General features: G+C 42.5%; 2 protein-coding genes across 2 annotated transcripts in view; one reads left to right on the forward strand and one right to left on the reverse strand.

Moving 5' to 3' along the window:
* LOC115148558 (glucagon receptor-like) overlaps positions 1-5,459 on the reverse strand; it is a 30,142-nt gene extending 24,683 nt beyond the window's left edge. The window contains exon 1 of the mRNA XM_029690550.1: positions 5,424-5,459. The gene's annotated coding sequence lies outside the window, so the exon portion shown is untranslated. The remainder of the gene's footprint in view (positions 1-5,423) is intronic.
* Positions 5,460-5,840: 381 nt separating this feature from the next.
* Positions 5,841-15,090, forward strand: part of cluap1 (clusterin associated protein 1) — a 31,251-nt gene continuing 22,001 nt past the window's right edge. Inside the window, exons 1-3 of the mRNA XM_029709776.1 lie at positions 5,841-5,949; positions 6,218-6,288; positions 14,929-15,040. Coding sequence (XP_029565636.1) covers positions 6,267-6,288; positions 14,929-15,040 — 134 coding nt within the window. The 5' untranslated portion in view covers positions 5,841-5,949; positions 6,218-6,266. The remainder of the gene's footprint in view (positions 5,950-6,217; positions 6,289-14,928; positions 15,041-15,090) is intronic.

Consider the following 15,090-nt stretch of genomic DNA (forward strand, 5'->3'; position numbering starts at 1 on the left):
ATCTCCAATCCTCATTGATTGGACTCCAGGTTAGCTGACTCCTGACTCCAATTAGTTTTTGGAGAAGTCATTCGCCTAGGGGTTCACATACTTTTTCCAACCTACACTGTGAATGTTTAAATTATGTATTCAATATAGACAATAATACAATAATTTGTGTGTTATTCGTTTTTATGCAGACTGTGTTTGTTGATTGTTGGAACTAAGATGAAGATCAGATCACATTTTATGACTAATTTATGCAAAAATCCAGGTAATTCCAAAGGGTTCACATACTTTTTCTTGAGACTATATTTGTGAACCTTGTGTTAGAGTAACCTACACAGACCAAAATTATAAACACAACATGCAACAATTTCAAAGATTTTACTGAGTTACAGTTCATATAAGGAAATCAATCAATTGAAATAAATGCATTAGGCCCTAATCTATGGATTTCACATGACTGGGAATACAGATATGCATCGGTTTGTCACAAATACCTTTAAAAAAAGTATCGGTGTGGATCAGAAAACCAGTCAGTATCTGGTGTGATCACCATTTGCCACATGCAGCACAACACATCTCCTTTGCATAGAGTTGATCAGGCTTTTGATTGTGGCCTGTGGAATGTTGTCCCACTCCTCTTCAATGGCTGTGCGAAGTTGCTGGATATTGGTGGGAACTGGAACACGCTGTCATACATGTCGATCCAGAGCATTGCAAACAAGCTCAATGAGTGACATGTCTGTTGAATATGCAGGCCAAGGAAGAACAAGGACATTTTCAGAATCCAGGAATTGTGTACATATCCTTGCGTGCATTTTAACAAAGCAAATTTGAGGAAAACGCTACCAAAGTTCTATCAACACATTGCCTCTAGTACTCGCTGGGCAAAAACACTTGACCATTGTTACTCCCCCTTCCGGGATGGCTACAAGGTCCTCCCCCACCCTCCCTTCGGCAAATCAGATTACTACTCCATTTTTCTCCTCCCTTCGTATAGGCAGAAACTGTTTTTAAAAGTGCCTGTGCTAAGGTCTATTCAACACTGGTCTGACCAATCGGAAATCGATGCTTCAAAATTGTTTTAATAAAGCGGACTGGGATATGTTCTGGGCAGCCTCTGAGAATAACATTGACACGGTGACTAAGTTAGTCAGGAAGTGTATAGAGGATGTTGTTCCCAGTGTAACTATTAAAACCTACCCAAACCAAAAAAACGTGAATAGATGGCAGCATTCGCGCAAAATTGAAAGCGCAACATCCTGGCCAGCCAAACCCTCTCCTAACCCGGATGACGCTGGGCCAATTGTGTGCAGTCTCATGGGTCTCCCGGTAGCAGCCGGCTGCGACACAGCCCGTGTTCAAACCCGGATCTGTAGTGACGCCTCTAGCACTGCGATGCAGTGCCTTAGACTGCTGCGCCACTCTGGAGGCCTAAATACCTTATTCGCCCGCTTTGATGATTACACAGTGCCATTGAAGCGGCCCGCTTCCAAGGACTGTGGGTCCCATTCTCCGTGGCCGGCGCGAGTAAGACATTTAAGCGTGTTAACCCTCACAAGACTGCCGGCCCAGACAGCATCCCTTGCCGCGTCCTCAGAGCATTGGCAGACCAGCTGGCTGGAGTGTTTATTCAATCTCTCCCTATGCCAGTCTGTTGTCCCCATTTGCTTCAAGATGTCCACCATCGTTCCTGCACCCAAGAAAGCAAAGCTAACTGAACTGAATGAGTATCATCCCATAGCACTCACTTCTGTCATCATGAAGTGCTTTGAGGATCATATGACCTCTACCTTACCTGACACCCTAGACCCACTTCAATTTGCATACCGCCCCAAGAGATCCACAGATGATGCAATCACCATCGCACTGCACACTGCCCTATCCCATCTGGACAAGAGGACTACCTATGTAAGAATGCTGTTTATTGACTATAGCTCAGCCTTCAACACCATAGTACCCTCCAAGCTCATCATTAAGCTCGATGGCCCTGGGTCTGAACCCCGTCCTGTGCAACTGGGTCCTGGACTTCCTAATGGGCCACCCCCAGGTGGTGAAGGTAGGAAACAACACCTCCACTTTGCTGATCCTCAACACAGGGGCCCCACAAGGGTGTGTGCTCAGCCCCCTCCTGTACTTCCTGTTCACCAATGACAGCGTGGCCACGCGCACCTCCAACTCATTCATCAAGTTTGCAGACGACACAACAGTAGTAGGCCTGATTACGAACAATGACGAGACAGCCTACAGGGAGGAGGTGAGGGCCTTGGCGGAGTGGTGCCAGGAAAATAACCTCTTACTCAATGTCAACAAAACGAAGGAGCTGATCGTGGACTTCAGGAAACAGCAGAGGGAGCACGCCCCTAACCACATCGACGGGACCGCAGTGGAGAAGTTGAAAAACTTCAAGTTCCTCGGCGTACACATCATTGACTATCTGAAATGGTCCACCCAAACAGACAGTGTGGTGAAGAAGGCACCACATTGTGGTGTGGTGACAGTGTGGTGAAGAAGGCACTGCCTGCCCTCCAGGACACCTACAGCACCCAATGTCACAGGAAGGCCAAAGAAAATCATCAAGGACATCAACCACCCGAGCCATGGCCTGTTCACCCCGCTATCATCCAGAAGGCGAGGTCAGTACACATGCATCAAAGCTGGGACCGAGAGACTGAAAAACAGCTTCTATCTCAAGGCCATCAGACTGTTAAACAGCCATCACTAGCCGGCTTCCACCCGGTTACTCAACGCTGCACCTTAGAGGCTGCTGCCCTATGTACATAGACATGGAATCACTGGTCACTTTAATAATGGAACACTAGTCACTTTTAATAATGTTTACATTCTGCTTTACTCATTTCATATGTATATACTGTATTCTATTCAACTGTATTTAAGTCAATGCCACTCCGGAATTGCTCGTCCTAATATTTATATATTTCTTTATTCCATTCTTTTACTTTTAGATGTGTGTATTGTTGTGAATCGTTAGATACTACTGCACTGTTGGAGCTAGGAACACAAGCATTTTGCTACACCTGCAATAACATCTGCTAAATATGTGTATATGACCAATAAAATTTGCTTTGATCATGCTGAAACATGAGGTGATGCCGGCGGATGAATGGCACAACAATGGGCCTCAGGATCTCGTCCCGGTATATCTCTGTGCATTCAAATTAACATTGATAAAATACAATTGTGTTTGTTGTCCGTAGCTTATGCCTGCCCATACCATAACCCCACCGCCGTCATGGGGCCCTCTGTTCACAACCGTGACATCAGCAAACCACTTGCCCACACGTCGACATTCACACCATTGTCTGCCATCTGCCGGGTACAGTTGAAATCAGGATTCATCGGTGAAGAGCACACTTCTCCAGCATGCCAATGGCCATCAAAGGTGAGCATTTGCCCACTGAAGTCTTACAACCCCGAACTGGAGTCAGGTCAAGACACTGGTGAGGATGATGAGCATGCAGATGAGCTTCCCTGAGACAGTTTCTGACAGTTTTTGCAGAAATTCTTCAGTTGAGCGATTCCACAGTTTCATCAGCTGTCCGGGTGGCTGGTCTCAGATGATCCTGCAAGTCAAGAAGCCGAATGTGGAGGTCCTGGGCTGGTGTGGTTACATGTGGTCTGCGGTTGTGAGGCCGGCTGGACATACTGCCAAATTATCTAAAACAACGTTGGAGGTGGCTTATGGCAGAGAAATTCTCTTGCAACAGCTTACATTTACATTTTAGTCATTTAGCAGACACTCTTATCCAGAGCGACTTACAGTATACTTCTTTTCCAATACTAGTCCCCCGTGGGAATCAAACCCACAACCCTGGCGTTGCAAGTGCCATGTTTTACCAACTGAGCCACACGGGACCTTTCTGCAGTCTCAAAACATCTGTGGCATTGTGTTGTGTGACAAAACTGCACATTTTATAGTGGCAGAGGTGCACCTGTGTAATGATCATGCTGTTTAATCAGCTTCTTGATATGCCACACCTGTCAGGTGGATGGATTATCTTGGCAATGGAAAAATGCTCACTAACAGGGAGTAAACAAATTTGTGCAACATTTGAAAGAAATAAGCTTTTTGGGCGTATGGACAATTTCTGGGATCTTTTATTTCAGCTCATGAAACATGGGACCAACACTTAACATTTTGCGTTTATATTGTTCAGTATAATATAGAATCACCTGAGTGGGGACGCAATAAACTGGAAGAATCTGGTTTTCAGGCTTTTCCTCTTCTCTGCTTTGCCCCTGAAGTCAACGACATCATGAACTTTACCCAGTACCAGGACTTTTTGGCCCAAAAAAGTGGATATCCTAGCAAGACAATAACTCCAAGCACATATCAAAATCCACAAAGAAATGGTTAATTGTCTACAAAATCAACATTTCAGTCTCGGGACTTGAAATCCATCGAAAACCTGTGGTTTGAGTTGAAGAGAGTAGTCCATAAGCGCAGACAAAGGATATCAAGGATCTGGAAGGATTCTGTATAGAGGAATTGTCTCCAACTCATAAAACATTTTAGATAAAGACTTATTGCCATTATCCATGCAAGGTGAGGTATGGAAAGGTATTGAAAACAGGGGTGTCAATAAGTTTTACCCCTACCTTGAGAAAACAAAGTATTACTTGTTAAACAAAACCAATGAACAATAAAGTTACATTGTATTCGGGTCTATTCTACTGTATTTCACATGACTGTAACTTCTTTAAGAGATTTATTTTCAACTCAAAAGGTTATAATAAGAGGTAATCACAACTTCAAACCCTTAATAATGGCATTACAACAGGTAAAGCAAAAGAACAACTCTGGAGTCCGCACAGGTTGACATTTACAATTAGATAATTTGTCGATAAAAAGCAGGTGCTGCTGGAGGTCAGTAGTCTTACATTTCAGTAGGCTTCAGTAAATCAAACAAATTGTGATTGCAACTATACCATACACTTTGTGAAATTGTACATACCATCAAGTGGGATACCAACAAAAGGTAAACAGAATAGAGCAAATGCACAGAAATATAATTTATTCTATATACAGTAGAATGTATTATATTTCTGCCCTCGCAAATACATTACATTTTCACAAGCAAATAGGTATATTTCTGCCATCGCAAATAAAAAGGAATTATCATATGTCCATTGCAACGAAGGGTATTTATGCCGGTATATAATTGAATCAACAACAGATCCATTCTTAATTGCTGTAGTCCACCATCCATTAGTATATATATATATTTTTTTTTTACAAGTGTCCACAATGTTCTTATATTGAAGAACATTGATTATATGCACGTCACATTAAAGTTTGTCTACAGTAACCTACCTTTACAACATCAACTATAAAGTAAGAACAGTTTAATACATAGCTAAACAAACATGGTACATAAAATAGAGTACAATATATAGAGTAGATAAAGATACTGTACCTTCAAGTAGAGATGCTGCCTCTTGTCGAAAGACTGGCGCTGAGATGCAGTGCACCTGTAGCAGTCCAGTGGCAGCATACAGAAAACTACGTACGTACCATGAGTGCACCAATACCGACAGTTGATACCCGGTTGAAATATAATATTCTAGGGATTGAGGCCAATTATTATAATGCATGCAATGTAAATTCACAGACCCTATAATCTACGCATAGAATGGATTTTATTTAAACCAACTATATAATTAACCTATATAGGCTATTTGGCTATACAAAGCTGACGTGATGATAATTAAACTATATTGACTGTCAACCATATTATTATAATATTGACGAAATTATCATTTTTTCCAGCTACAAACTTCTTTTAGCTAAATTATGAGAATGCGTTCCATTAAAACCGATAGGTTTGTCTCCTCTAAGATTCCGTAGTATTGGATTCCATAGAGACGGGCAAGCATATTGTTTGTTGCTGCCAGATAGCTAACAAGCTATACCTCATAGAAGAAGCTAACACCCAAGATCAGGTAAATCGTGTTTAAACTTCCTTGCGAAGGTATTGTGTTATCGTGTGCAACTTTTAAGAACATTATGCAGCAAATACGATATCAACTAGTTGTATTGCTCGAAGTGTATAGTTAATGTAAATAGTGACATTACGGGCTGTCATGTTTCTGATTTGGCTCATGTTAACGTAGTTAGCTAGCTAAAGTAACGTTAGTGATGATGCCACCACAGTTGAATCGTTGACTTTGGTAGCATAAGGCAGTATCTGATTTTTCTCAAATCTCTCAGGATCCAGAAGACTTCCTTGGGTGATTGAGTGCCACAACACGAACAAACTATGTCCTTTAGAGACTTACGAAGTAAGTAACGTTAGCTAGCTGTTATCACAGACAGAAGAGGTAGTTAAAAATATATTAGCTATTAATGTCTGTAATAGAGAGTAATAGTAGTGGCGTCTTTTTGTAGGCACTAATAACGCGGAGGCCCGCAGTGGCTCGTTAGTTAATGCTATAGGGAATTTAATGGGGGTATGAGATTAAAGCCGAAAATAAGGTCTAGTAAACAAAGGCTTAGGATATCTTATACGTTTAGTTCTAATAGATAATCGTCATCACCTAACGTCACTTTTTGTGAATTTTGAAGCTTTTCTGTAGCTACGTTAATGAAAACAAAGCACATCTTTTCTCGAAGGAAGTCGAAGTCTACGCCCCTTCGTCGGTCATTGGTCAACATTAGAGATTCTTCAATGGAATGTTTGTCATTAAATTATGACAACCTCGAGTTGTTTTCATGTATTTTTTTCCACTTGAGAAATACCATGAAAAAAAACTGCATCAAAATATCTTAATTCGATGTAAAATTGTGCGACTAAGATCTCGACGGCAAAAACGTCAAATTGAATGACAGATTTCATGAATTGTCTTTGATTAAGTCTGACTATTTTGAGGAACGGTGTATCAAGATGGACAAACAGTACTATTGTCGCTTTTTTCCCTCGTTTTCCAAGTGAAGGTCTTTAAGGAAGTATGCATGCACACTCGTTCGGCTAGCTGCCAGCCGAACCGAAGAATGCGGGAGCCTTAAACCTGTGTTAACCTCAGACCTTATTTTATCCATTGGTACCAATTGTATGCATATCCTGGCTTCTGGGCCTGAGTGACAGACAGTTTACTTTGGGCACGTCAGTCAGGTGGAAATTGAGAAAAAGGACCCTAGCCCGAAGAAGTTAAACCTGTGTAAACCTCAGACCTTATTTTCAGCGTTTATCCAAAACACCAATTAATTTCCTTATAGGCTCTGACCTAAGAGCCATGGCTTACTAATTTCCAGTGGTGGAAAAAGTACCCAATTGTCATACTTGAGTAAAAGTTAAGATACCTTAATAGAAAATGACTCAAGTAAAAGTGAAGGTCACCTAGTAATAACTACTTGAGTAAAAGTCTAAAAGTATTTGGTTTTAAATAAACTTAAGTATCAAAAGTAAACGTAATCGCAAACATGTACTTATATTAGGCAAAGCAGACAGACACTTTTTTTTTTTTTTTTTTGCCAGGCACGCTCCAACTCAGACATAATTTACCAACTTAAAAAAAAAAAATATATATATATATATATATATATATATTTAATTAATTAATTGTTATTATAAATTTTTTTCTTCACCATTTATTTAACCAGGTAGGCCAGTTGAGAACAAGTTCTCATTTACAACTGCGAACTGGCCAAGATAAAGCAAAGCAGTGCGACACAAACAACAACAGTTACACATGGAATAAACAAATGTACAGTCAATAACACAATAGGAAAAAATCTATATACAGTGTGTGCAAATGAGGTAAGATTAGGGAGGTAGGGCAATAAATAGGCCGTAGTGGTGAAGTAATTACAATTTAGCAATTAAACACTGGAGTGATAGATGTGCAGAAGATGAATGTGCAAGTAGAGATACTGGGGTGCAAAGGAGCAAAACAAGTAGTTGGATGGGCTATTTACAGATGAGCTATGTATAGGTGCAGTGTTCTGTGAGCTGCTCTGACAGCTGATGCTTAAAGTTAGTGAGGGAGATATGAGTCTCCAGCTTCAGTGATTTTTGCAATTCGTACCAGTCACTGGCAGCAGAGAACTGTAAGGAAAGGTGGCCAAAGGAGGGATAGGCTTTGGGGTGACCAGTGAAATATACCTGCTGGAGCGCGTGCTACGAGTGGGTGCTGCTATGGTGACCAGTGAGCTGAGATAAGGCGGGGCTTTACCTAGCAAAGACTTGGAGCCAGTGGGTTTATGAAGCGAGGAATATGAAGCGAGGGCCAGCCAACGAGAGCATACAGGTTGCAGTGGTGGGTAGTATATGGGGCTTTGGTGACAAAACGGATGGCACTCTGATAGACTGCATCCAATTTGCTGAGTAGAGTGTTGGAGGCTATTTTGTAAATGACATCGCCGAAGTCAAGGATCGGTAGGATAGTCAGTTTTACAAGGGTATGTTTGGCAGCATGAGTGAAGGATGCTTTGTTGCGAAATAGGAAGACGATTCTAGATTTAATTTTGGATTGGAGATGCTTAATGTGAGTCTGGAAGGAGAGTTTACAGTCTAACCAGTCACCTAGGTATTTGTAATGTCCACATATTCTAAGTCAGAACCGTCCTGAGTAGCGATGCGAGTTGGGCGGGCGGGTGCGGGTAGAGATCGGTTGAAGATCATGCATTTACTTTTACTTGCATTTAAGAGCAGTTGGAGGCCACGTAAGGAGAGTTGTATGGCGTTGAAGCTCGTTTGGAGGTTTGTTAGCACAGTGTCCAAAGAAGGGCCAGAAGTGTACAGAATGGTGTCGTCTGCGTAGAGGTGGATCAGAGAATCACCAGCAGCAAGAGCGACATCATTGATGTATACAGAGAAAAGAGTCGGCCCGAGAATTGAACCCTGTGGCACCCCCATAGAGACTGCCAGAGGTCCGGACAACAGGCCCTCTGATTTGACACACTGAACTCTGTCTGAGAAGTAGTTGGTGAACCAGGCCAGGCAGTCATTTGAGAAACCAAGGCTGTTGAGTCTGCCGATAAGAATGTGGTGATTGACAGTCGAAAGCCTTGGCCAGGTCGATGAATACGGCTGCACAGTATTGTCTTTTATCGATGGCGGTTATGATATTGTTTAGGACCTTGAGCGTTGCTGAGGTGCACCCATGACCAGCTCGGAAACCAGATTGCATAGCGGAGAAGGTATGGTGGGATTCAAAATGTTCGGTGATTTGTTTGTTAACTTGGCTTTCGAAAACCTTAGAAAGGCAGGGTAGGATAGATAGTCTGTAACAGTTTGGGTCTAGAGTGTCTCCCCCTTTTTAAGAGGGGGATGACTGCGGCAGCTTTTCAATCTTTGGGGATCTCAGACGATACGAAAGAGAGGTTAAACAGGCTAGTAATAGGGGTTGCAACAATTTCGGCAGATAATTTTAGAAAGAGAGGGTCCAGATTGTCTAGCCCGGCTGATTTGTAGGGGTCCAGATTTTGCAACTCTTTCAGAACATCAGCTATCTGGATTTGGGTGAAGGAGAAATGGGGGAGGATTGGGCAAGTTGCTGTGGGGGGTGCAGAGCTGTTTACTGGGGTAGGGGTAGCCAGGTGGAAAGCATGGCCAGCCGTAGAAAAATGCTTATTGAAATTCTCAATTATAGTTGATTTATCGGTGGTGACAGTGTTTCCTAGCCTCAGTGCAGTGGGCAGCTGGAAGGAGCTGCTCTTATTCTCCATGGACTTAAGTGTCCCAGAACTTTTTGGAGTTTATGCTACTGGATGCAAATTTCTGCTTGAAAAAGCTAGCCTTTGCTTTCCTAACTGCCTGTGTATATTGGTTTCTAACTTCCCTGAAAGGTTACATATCGCGGTGGCTATTCGATGCTAATACAGTACGCCACAGGTTATTTTTGTTCTGGCCAAGGGTTGTCAGGTCTGGAGTGAACCAAAGGCTATATCTGTTCCTGGTTCTACATTTTTTTGAATGGGGCCTGCTTATTTAAGATGGTGAGGAAAGCACTTTTAAAAACATAACCAGGCATCCTCTACTGACGGAATGAGGTCAATATCCTTCCAGGATACCCGTGCCAGGTTGATTATAAAGGCCTGCTTGCTGAAGTGTTTTAGGGAGCTTTTGACAGTGATGAGGGGTGGTCGTTTGACCGCAGACCCATTATGGACGCAGGCAATGAAGCAGTGATCGCTGAGATCCAGGTTGAAGACAGCAGAGGTGTATTTAGAGGGCAGGTTGGTCAGGATGATATCTATAAGGGTGCCCGTGTTTACAGATTTGGGGTTGTACCTGATAGGTTCATTGATAATTTGTGTTTAGACACACACTAAGCATGTATATAGTGTAAGGGGGGGGGGCAAAGTACGGCCCTTTGAGCCGTATCCGGCCCGCTGGGCACTTCAATATGGGCCACGTGACATAAAAAATGTTTTACTTCGAGGTTTTTTTACACATTTTTTTTCCTCCCCACTTTCTTGGTATCAGTTGGTAGTTACAGTCTTGTCCCATAGCTGCAACTCTTGTACGGACTCTGGAGAGGTGAAGGTCGAGAGCCTTGCGTCCTCCAAAACACGGCCCAGCGAATTTGCACTGCTTCTTGACACAATGCCCACTTAACCCGGAAGCCAGCCGCACCAATGTGTCGGAGGAAACACCGTACACCTGGCGACCGTGTCAACGTGCATGCGCCCGGCCCGCCACAGGAGTCGCTAGAGCGCGATGGGATAAGGAAATCTCGGCCTGCCGAACCCTCTTTTACACCACATTACGCTGGGCCAATTGTGCGCCGTCTCATGGGTCTCCCAGTCACGGCCAGCTGTGACACAGCCTGGGGTTGAACTCGGGTCTGTAGTGACTCCTCAAGCACTGCAATGCAGTGCCTTAGACCGCTGCGCCACTCGGAAGGCCCTCGCAAATTGATTTTAACAAACAGTTGGTCATCCAAAAAATGCGGCCCTCAATTGAATTTCAAAATCCCGATTTGGCCCCTGAGCCAAAAAGTTTGCCCACCCCTTGTTTAGTTAGTCCGCCAGATCAGAGGCCGTAGGGATGACCTGGGATGTTCTCTTGATAAGTGTGTGAATTAGATAATTTTCCTGTCTTGCTAAGCATTCATATTGTTACTTATCCTCTTGCTCTTTTGCACCCCAGTATCTCTACTTGCTCATCATCATCTGCACATCTATCACTCCAGTGTTAATGCTAAATTGTAATTATTTCGCCTCCGTGGTCTCTTTATTGCCTTACCTCCCTACTCTTCTACATTTGCACACACTGTACATAGATGTTTCTATTGTGTTATTGACTGTACGTTTGTTTATGTGTAACTCTGTTATTGTTTTTGTCGCACTGCTTTGCTTCATCTTGGCCAGGTCGCAGTTGTAAATGAGAACTTGTTCTCAACTGGCCTACCTGGTTAAATAAAGGTGAAATACAAATTTAAACCAATAAACAAATTCAGAAGGTAACGAGTACTTTTGGGTGTCAGGGAAAATGTATGGAGTAAAAAGTACATACGTTTATTTCATTCCTAAAGAAAAGTAAAAGTTGTCAAAATTGTGAATAGTAAAGAGACCCCCAAAAACTACTTAAGTACTACTTTAAAGTATTTTTACTTAAGTACTTTACACCACTGCTAATTTCTGTTTTTAATACGACAAGCTAGCTAGAAAATGAGGGAGGAGGATGTCTTCCCTGTAACGCACAGCGTTGAGATTGCCTGCAATGACAACAAGCTCAGTCCGATGATGCTGTGACACACCACCCCAGACTATGACGGACCCTCCAAATCCATCCCGCTCCAGAGTACAGACCTCGGTGTAACGCTCATTCCTTTGACGATAAACGCGAATCCGAACATCACCCCTGGTGATACAAAACCGTGACTCGTCAGTGAAGAGTACTTTTTGCCCGTCCTGTCTGGTCCAGTGACGGTGGGTGTGTGCCCATAGGTGACGTTGTTGCCAGTGATGTCTGGTGAGGACCTGCCTACAAGCCCTCAGTCCAGCCTCTCTCAGCCTATTGCGGACAGTCTGAGCACTGATGGAGGGATTGTGCATTCCTGGTGTAACTTGGGCAGTTGTTGTTGCCTTCCTAGACCTGTCCCACAGGTGTGATGTTCAGATGTTTTTGCGACTTGTCCAGAAGCTACTCCTGCGTTGCCTTGGCTGTGTGCTTAGGGTCATTGTCCTGTTGGAATGTGAACCTTCGTCCCAATCTGAGGTCCTTAGCGCTCATGAGCAGGTTTTCATCAAGGATCTCTCTCTGTACTTTGCGCCGTTCGTCTTTTCCTCGATCCTGACTAGTCTCCCAGTCCGTGCTGCTGCAAAACATCCCCACAGCATGATGCTGCCACCACCATTCTACACCGTAGGGATGGTGCCAGGTTTCTTCCAGATGTGACACTTGGCATTTATGCGAAGAGTTCAATTTTAGTTTCATCAGACCAGAGAATGTTTCTCATGGTCTGAGTCCTTTAGGTGCCTTTTGGCACGCTCCAAGCAGGCTGTCATGTGTCTTACTGAGGAGTGGCTTCCATCTGGCCACTCTACCATACAGACCTGATTAGTGGAGTGCTGCAGAGATGGTTGTCCTTCTGGAAGGTTTTTCCATCTTCACAGAGGAACTCTGGAGCTCTGTCAAAGTAACCATCAGGTTCTTGGTCACCTCCCTGACCAAGGCCCTTTTCCCCAATGGCTCAGTTTGGCTGGGCGGCCAGCTCTAGGAAGAGTCTTGGTGGTTCCAAACTTCTTCCATTTAAGAATGATGGAGGCCACTGTGTTCTTGGAGACCTTCAATGCTGCAGATTATTTTGGTACCCTTCCCCAGATCTGTGCCTCGACACAATCCTGTCTCGGCGCTCTACGGACAATTTCTTGAACCTCATGGCTAGTTAATTTTTTTCTCGGACATGCACTGTCAACTGTTGGACCTTTTTAAATAGACTTATGTGCCTTTCCAAATCATGTCCAATCAATTGAATTTATCACAAGTGGACTCCAATCAAGTTGGATAAACATCTTAGGGATGATCAATGGAAACAGGATTCACCTGAGCTCAATTTTGAGTCTCATAGCACAGGGTCTGAATACTTAACTTATTTAAGTAAGTTATCTGTTTTAAATTTTAATACATTTGTAAAAAAAAAATAAAAAAAACAGTTTTCACTTTGTCATTGTGGGGTATTGTGTGTAGATTGATGAGGAACACGTAATTTAATACATTTTGCAGTAAGGCTGTAACCTAACAAAATGTGGAAGAAGTCAAGGGGTCTGAATACTTTTCGAATGCACCGTATTTGTATCATACCTTAGTTCTTTGAGGTTTGTCTTTTAGAAGAGCACAAAAGGCACATGTAGCGACAGCGAATTGTCCCAGCTCCATCGATTTCCATACAATATCGATGTGAGTGATTTAATTTGCACTCACTATTGATTACAGTGGAACAAGCTTTGAGTGGACGCTTGGCAAACGTTTGTGTGTGTACAGTTTACAAGGTATAAATTTAGCAAATTACAAGTAATCTGAACACAAGTGTGCCTAAAGAAAGTCTGTACCCCTTTAACTTTTTTTTCACAAAGTGAAAAGAAATAAGTCTGTGTTAGAAAATCCACTCCAAATAATCCATTTTGTTTGCAACAAGGCTGTTAATAAGTAATACTGCAAGGCAACACTGCAAATAAATGTACTTTCTGGCCTAAATGTAAAAGCTACAGGGTTGGGGCAAATCCAATACATCACAGTGAAACCCTCTCTATTTTCAAGTATTGTGTTGGCAGAATCATGTTATGGGTATGCTTGTCATCAGCAGGGACTGGGGAGTTTGTCAGGATCAAAATAAATATGAAAGGAGCAAAGCCCAGGTAAAAAGTTAGAGGAAACCCCACCTCAGTCTTCACAAATTCTAGCCCTGGGATAGTTTTTTAAAATTTTTCACACAAGAATTACACATTTGAATGCCAAAGACACACCAGCATTGCTTTCCAAGAAGTGTTGAGTGTCCCTGAGTAGTCTTGAAAATCAGAAACATGAATATTGCTGTCCATCAATGATTCCCAACCAAATGTAATGAGCTTGACCAATTATAACAAAAACAAGTCAAGTAGTACCTGAAGTACCCACCCATCACCCATAGACACAAACAAACATTATCAGGAACACCGCTTTAACATCTAAGTTAGCTAGCTAGTTAACTAGCAAGCTAAACTGATGGTTTATAAAAGCCAAAGAATGATCAACTTGTTTTAATGACTAATATCTAGTGTAGCCATCTAGCCAGGTTAATGTTGCTATCTAGCTAGCAACCATGAGCTAGCTAGATAACAAGTATTGTGTAAACTTTAACTTACCTAACACAGTTCACAGAATTGTCCATTTAAACAGATTTCGGTACCATGAGATAGTTAATCCAAAGATTCTTACCTTTGAAGTCTCGTCAAGATTGTCATGGCCCATGTGAGTGACATGAAGTTTGTGACAGGAATGTATAGACTACCCACATTAGCATTTTTTTTTAAATAGGGTAAATGGAGGTAAATGTTTCGATAAAATTCACATTGTCAGAGAAACATTTACATGGTTATCAAAACGTCACGTCAGGGTAAGCCTACTTAACACAGACCTTATTTGAAGTGGTTGTGAAATCCCCTAATGGGAACAATTTAATGGGGGGGAATAAAACAATTGGAACCATTTCCGTGTTTGACCACTAGGTTTTATGGGTATTATGAGTTATACTGTAACGTTAGCTACGTGATGAAAACAAGATGTTTCTCCTAAGGTTTGCAATACAGGGTGGCTATCTGCCAAAGTAATCTAGCTTTCTTGCTATTTATGGTAGCAGATGGGTTCAATATGAACTATTGGTCCAGGCATCATGACACTAGTTATCTTTTTCTACTGGTTTCCAACTTATTGTGTATCAGCCAGCAGAAAGTAGTTGGTTATTTGTGTTATAATGAGATCAACTATCTCTTGACAGATTTCACAGAAATGATGCGGGCTCTGGGCTATCCTCGCTTGATATCCATGGAGAACTTCAGGACCCCCAACTTTACTCTGGTGGCAGAAATTCTCATTTGGCTTGTGAAAAGGTGATAAATAGGCGAAGTCGGACAAATGCAGTAGCTAGTCTTCTGACAAA

This window comes from Salmo trutta, chromosome 2 (genome assembly GCF_901001165.1).
Source record: "Salmo trutta chromosome 2, fSalTru1.1, whole genome shotgun sequence".
NCBI lineage: Eukaryota > Metazoa > Chordata > Actinopteri > Salmoniformes > Salmonidae > Salmo > Salmo trutta.